The 5,760-nt window shown below is 44.2% G+C and overlaps 2 protein-coding genes across 2 annotated transcripts; both read left to right on the top strand.

Moving 5' to 3' along the window:
* Positions 1–1,840: 1,840 nt before the first annotated feature.
* Positions 1,841–4,156, top strand: LOC109155159. The gene is made up of 2 exons (XM_019302892.1): positions 1,841–2,849; positions 3,813–4,156. The coding sequence occupies exons 1-2, from the start codon at positions 1,841–1,843 to the stop codon at positions 4,154–4,156; spliced, it is 1,353 nt and encodes a 450-aa protein (XP_019158437.1).
* Positions 4,157–4,381: 225 nt separating this feature from the next.
* LOC109155158 (uncharacterized mitochondrial protein AtMg00810-like) lies at positions 4,382–5,331 on the top strand. Its single transcript, XM_019302891.1, has 2 exons — positions 4,382–5,080; positions 5,194–5,331. The coding sequence occupies exons 1-2, from the start codon at positions 4,382–4,384 to the stop codon at positions 5,329–5,331; spliced, it is 837 nt and encodes a 278-aa protein (XP_019158436.1).
* The last annotated feature ends 429 nt before the right edge of the window (positions 5,332–5,760 follow it).

The following is a 5,760-nucleotide window of genomic DNA, read 5'->3' as shown; positions in this document are numbered from 1 at the left end:
ACTTTTCCCATTCGTACAATAATTCTGGGTAAAAATTCTATTCTAAAAATTTTAAAATAGTGTAATACAATTACCTTTGTACATCTCTACTATCTATATATAATAAAAACATCCTGGAATTTTCAATTCTCGCCGATTTCCTAAAAAATCTCTCTTCCCAATAAAATATATTGATTTCAACTTTTCCCATTCGTACAATAATTCTGGGTAAAAATTCTATTCTAAAATTTTAAAATCGTGTAATACAATTCCCTTTCTACATCTATCTATACAATATATAATATCAAAATCCTGGAATTTAAACTTCCTGCCCAATTCCTAAAAATCTCTCTTCCCAATAAAATATATTGAGTTCAACTTTTCCTATTCGTACAATAATTATGGGCAAAAATTATATTCTTAAATTTTAAAATAGTGTAATACAATTCCCTTTGTACATCTATACTATATATAATAACAAAATCCTGGAATTTTAAATTCCCGCCCAATTCCTAAAAAATCTCTCTTCCCAATAAAATATATTGATTTCAACTTTTCCCATTCGTACAATAATTATGGGTAAAAATTCTATTCTAAAATTTTAAAAAAGTGTAATACAATTCCCTTTGTACATCTATACTATATATAATAAAACAATCCTGGAATTTTAAATTCCCGCCCAATTCCTTAAAAATCTCTCTTCCTAATAAAATATATTGATTTCTACTTTTTTCCATTCGTACAATAATTCTGGGCAAAAATTCTATTCTAAAATTTTAAAATAGTGTAATACAATTCCCTTTGTACATCTATACTATATGTAATAACAAAATGCTGGAATTTTAACTTCCCGCCCAATTTCTAAAAAATCTCTCTTCCCAATAAAATATATTGACTTCAACTTTTCCCATTCGTACAATAATTATGGGTAAAAATTCTATTCTAAAATTTTAAAAAGTGTAATACAATTCCCTTTGTACATCTATTCTATATATAATAAAAAAATCCTGGAATTTTAAATTCCCGCCCAATTCCTTAAAAATCTCTCTTCCCAATAAAATATATTGATATCTACTTTTTTCCATTCGTATAATAATTCTGGGTAAAAATTCTATTTTAAAATTTTAAAATAGTGTAATACAATTCCCTTTGTACATCTATACTATATGTAATAACAAAATGCAGGAATTTTAACTTCCCACCCAATTTCTAAAAAATCTCTCTTTCCAATAAAATATATTGATTTCTTCTTTCCCATTCGTACAATAATTCTGGGTAAAAATTCTATTCAAAAATTTTAAAACAGTGTAATACAATTCCCTTTGTACATCTATACTGTTAGTCAATATTATTATTGTATTATTAATGTAACGTTAGTTTGAGCTATAGTTGATTTAGTCCTTAACTCACTAGCTGATGTATAGGACTTTTTGGTTAGGCTTAGACTTCCAGGTCTATTGTATCTCTGAGTTGTGTTACGATTCAATCAATTGCACATTCATCTGGTATCAGTTATGCTCAGGTGATCCCTTCTCTCTCCTCCAAAACAAACATGTCGACTAATTCTAGTGAGCGCACGGTGAGTGCAACCGTGTCACCGTCGACAACCCCCACCAACCTCACAACCGCCCACCACCTTGTATCCCTCAAGCTCACGACCAAAAACTATCTATTTTGGCGTACTCAGCTAATACCATTCCTACGCGGGCAAGGCTTGCTCGGTTATGTCACTGGTGACACCCCATGTCCGGCTGCGTTAATTCTTCCGCCAGCGACCAGTGAAGCGAGCTCCGGTGCCGCGCCGTCCACCCCAACCCCCAATCCGGCGTACGGCTTTTGGATCCAACAAGACCAAAGCATAATGTCGCTTCTTATTTCGTCCTTATCGGACGAAGTTATGTATCTCGCAGTGGGCAGAGATACATCCCGGGCGGTATGGACGTTGATCACATCGGCGTTAGGATCATCGACGAGGGCGAGGTGTTTGAACCTTCTTGCACAGTTCCAGAGCCTCCGGCAAGGAGACTCTTCTCCCGGCGAATATCTTGGACGGGCGCAGCTGCTCGTGGAGGACTTGGCGCTCGCCGGCCGACTGGTGTCACTCGATGAACAGAACCTCTACGTCTTCCGGGGGCTCCGGCCGGAATTCCGGTCAATGGCGTCCTCTCTAGCTGCCTCCGGTAACCCTATCACCATTCCCCAGCTCGCCGATTTCCTGCAGGCTCAGGAGTTTATATGGGCTGAGGACTTTCTGCCGGCGGGTGGCGTACCGGCGGCGTCGCATCAGGCGCTCCACACTGGCAGAGGGCAGCGCGGTGGTTCCAGTTCCGGCGGTGGCTCGCGTGGTTCCGGCTCTGGAGGTGGCGTGCGAGGACGAAACGACAGAGGAAGCCGTGGTGGCTGGCAGAACAGAGGGCGTGGTGGCGGAGTCCCTCGCTGTCAGATCTGCCGGAATCAAGGACATACGGCAGTCCATTGTTACCGGCGGTATGATCAGGCCCCTCCTCAGGCGCATGTGGCAGTGTCCGGGGAAGATGGCGGCACCGTGGCGGATGGCTGGTTCCCGGACACCGGCGCTACCTCGCACGCGACGCCGGACGCGACAATGATGGCCCACTCTGACTCGTACACTGGTGGTGATGTCTTACGAGTGGGCAACGAGTCAGGTTTGGATATTTCCAGTATTGGTAGTGCATCGATAAATTCCGTGTCTGGTTCATTAGCTCTAAATGATATATTACATGTTCCCAATTTGTCTGTACCATTATTATCTGTTAATCGTTTTACAACTGATAATAATGTGTTTTTCGAATTTCACCGTGATTTCTTTGTTGTGAAGGACTGTCGAACCAAAACGGTGCTTCTTAAAGGTCCTAGTACGGGCGGATTGTACAAACTGTCTCGGTCTCGGTCACAAGTTGCTTACATAAGTGCCCGTGCGTCAACAGAAATTTGGCATCGCCGTCTTGGTCATCCCCACGATCGTGCCCTACAGCGTGTCCTTCAAAATTGCCCTGTTGATAAAAATAAGTTAAACACGTTTCAATTGTGCTCCGCGTGTCAACTTGGGAAATCATCCCGATTTCCTTTAGATAGGGTTATTTCCATTAGAAATAATGTATTGGATCTAATATATACAGAAATTTGGGGGCCCGCACCCATTGTTTCCGCGGGTGGTTTTCGTTACTTTTTATTATTTTTGGATGACCACTCGCGTTTCTGCTGGTTTTACCCATTACGGTTAAAATCAGATATTTATGCAATTTTTGAGTCATTCCGTGTCATGGTAGAACGCCAGTTTTCGCGTTCTATCAAGTCCATTCAATCTGACCTTGGCGGTGAATACCGCAAGTTACACTCTCGTTTCACTTCACTCGGCATTGTGCATAGGCAATCATGCGCCTATACACACGAGCAAAATGGCCGTGTTGAACGCCGTAACTGGCATATAGTTGAAACATGTCTCGCTTTACTTGCTCATAGCTCCGTCCCACAAAATCATTGGGACTCAGCGTTTGAGACGGAAGCTTACCTAATTAACTGTCTACCCTCGTCAGCCATACAGTTCTCGAGTCCATATGAGTTACTATTCAAAAAGCCCCCCCCCCCCCCCCCCCTCCCCCCTTATACCTTCTTCCGCGTCTTCGGGTGCAAGTGTTATCCCTATCTACGGCCCTACAATCGCCACAAGATAGAGTACCGCTCTGCACCCTGTGTCTTCTTAGGGTATCCCACGTCCTATAGAGGTTATCGATGCATGAACCTCAATACCGGGAAAATCTTTATCTGTCGCCACGTCCGTTTTGACGAAACTTGTTTTTCGTATGCTGCAGGTTCTAGTATGGATACTCCGGCGGTGCACCCGAGTCCACCATGGGCATCGGGTCCACTTGTTCCTCATAAGCCAACTAAACCGCCACTTGATGTGGCCCCGTTGGCAGTGCAACATCCACTGACCATTCAAGAACGGCCCCTAGCTGTTCAAAGTCAACCTGCACCACGGCGTGTAAGGAGGCGTGCTCCTCCAGCTCAGCCTCAAGAACGGGCGCATGTTATGCGTCTTCGTCATATGAAAACGGGTGAACCGTTACAGGCCTTAACAGTTTCTGCTGACCCTACTTGTTATACACAGGCTGTGGGCTATCCGGAATGGAGAGACGCCATGGACCAGGAGTGAGACGCTCTACTCCATAACAACACCTGGTCTCTTGTGCCACCTAAACCCGGCTTAAATATAATTGGTTGCAAGTGGGTTTACCGAACTAAATGGAAGGCTGATGGTTCCATTGAGCGGTTCAATGCCCGTTTGGTGGCAAAAGGGTTCAATCAGGTCGCAGGGGAGGACTTTTTTGAGACTTTTAATCCAGTGGTCAAACCGACTACTGTCCGCATGTTGCTAGCCATGGCTGTATCACAAGGTTGGACTCTACGACAGTTAGATGTCCACAACGCTTTCCTAAACGGGAATCTTGCCGAAACAGTATACATGCGACAGCCATCGGGATACGAGGACCCAACACATCCTGATTATGTGTGTCTTCTACAGCGGTCTTTATACGGGCTTAAGCAGGCACCACGGGCCTGGTTTAAGCGCCTCCATGATTTTCTACTTACTACAGGCTTTTCAGCCTCCAAAACTGATGTCTCACTTTTTTATTACACAGCACAGGACTCGCGTGTTTTTCTTTTGGTGTACGTTGATGACATCATCATGATGGCAAATGACACCGCCTTACTGACCACTCTGCTTACTCGTCTGTCCGCGGCATTCAAAATCCGGGATCTGGGACAGCCCGGGTTCTTCCTTGGAATTCAGACACTGTCAGTTGAAGGGGGTTTACATTTGTCTCAGCGGCGCTATATGGAGGATATTTTGACTCGTGCGGGTATGTCTGACTGCAAGCCCCTATCTACCCCTGCATCTCTATCATATTCTGCTGCTCCCTCTTCGGAGTTATATGAAAATCCCACACAGTATCGTCGGCTAGCTGGTGCTCTACAGTACTTGACGATTACTCGCCCGGATCTGTCTTATGCAGTCAACCGGTTGTGTCAATATATGCATGCTCCTACGGATGATCACTGGGGTCTGCTAAAACGGGTTCTACGATATGTGAAGGGAACTCTCACGCATGGCCTTTGGTTTTCTGTGTCTCCGTCTACAGCCATACATGCTTACTCTGATTCAGACTGGGCCGGGTGTCCTATTGACAGAAATCAACCAGTGGCTATGCGGTTTTTCTAGGGCCTAATCTGGTTTCCTGGGTATCTCGTAAGCAGCGTACGGTGGCCCGGTCTTCGACTGAGGCAGAGTACAAGGGGCTTGCTGATGTGGCAGCTGAGGTTACTTAGGTGGTTTCCCTAATGCGCGAGCTCGGTCTCCATAATGGCTCTCCACCGACGTTATGGTGTGATAACTTGGGCGCCACCTACTTATGTGCAAATCCAGTTTTTCATGCTCGTACTAAGCATGTCGAGATTGACTATCATTTGTCCGGGATAAGGTGGCCTCTGGTGACTTCTTGGTTAATTTTGTTTCGACGAAAGATCAGTTAGCAGATATCTTCACCAAACCACTGGCAGCGGCGCGGTTCGGAGTGTTACGTAGAAAGCTCAATGTTGTCTCTCTTCCACCTTGTGCTCGAGGGGGAGTGTTAGTCAATATTATTAATGTATTATTAATGTAACATTAGATTGAGCTATAGTTGATTTAGTCCTTAACTAACTAGCTGATGTATAGGACTAGTTGGTTAGGCTTAGACTTCCAGGTCTAATGTATCT

The sequence above is a fragment of the Ipomoea nil genome, unplaced genomic scaffold, assembly GCF_001879475.1.
Source record: "Ipomoea nil cultivar Tokyo-kokei standard unplaced genomic scaffold, Asagao_1.1 scaffold2694, whole genome shotgun sequence".
Taxonomy (NCBI): domain Eukaryota; kingdom Viridiplantae; phylum Streptophyta; class Magnoliopsida; order Solanales; family Convolvulaceae; genus Ipomoea; species Ipomoea nil.
This window is presented reverse-complemented; position numbering and strand designations above follow the sequence as displayed.

What these genes read in the sequence shown, in the direction of transcription:
- LOC109155158 (XM_019302891.1), top strand. Translation starts at nt 4,382, where the DNA reads ATGGCTGTATCACAAGGTTGGACTCTACGACAGTTAGATGTCCACAAC. An exon ending in ACTGGGGTCTGCTAAAACGG is followed by an intron (nt 5,081 to 5,193) that starts GTTCTACGATAT and finishes TCCTATTGACAG; the next exon opens with AAATCAACCAGTGGCTATGC.
- LOC109155159 (XM_019302892.1), top strand. Translation starts at nt 1,841, where the DNA reads ATGTCGCTTCTTATTTCGTCCTTATCGGACGAAGTTATGTATCTCGCA. An exon ending in CAAAACGGTGCTTCTTAAAG is followed by an intron (nt 2,850 to 3,812) that starts GTCCTAGTACGG and finishes CGTATGCTGCAG; the next exon opens with GTTCTAGTATGGATACTCCG.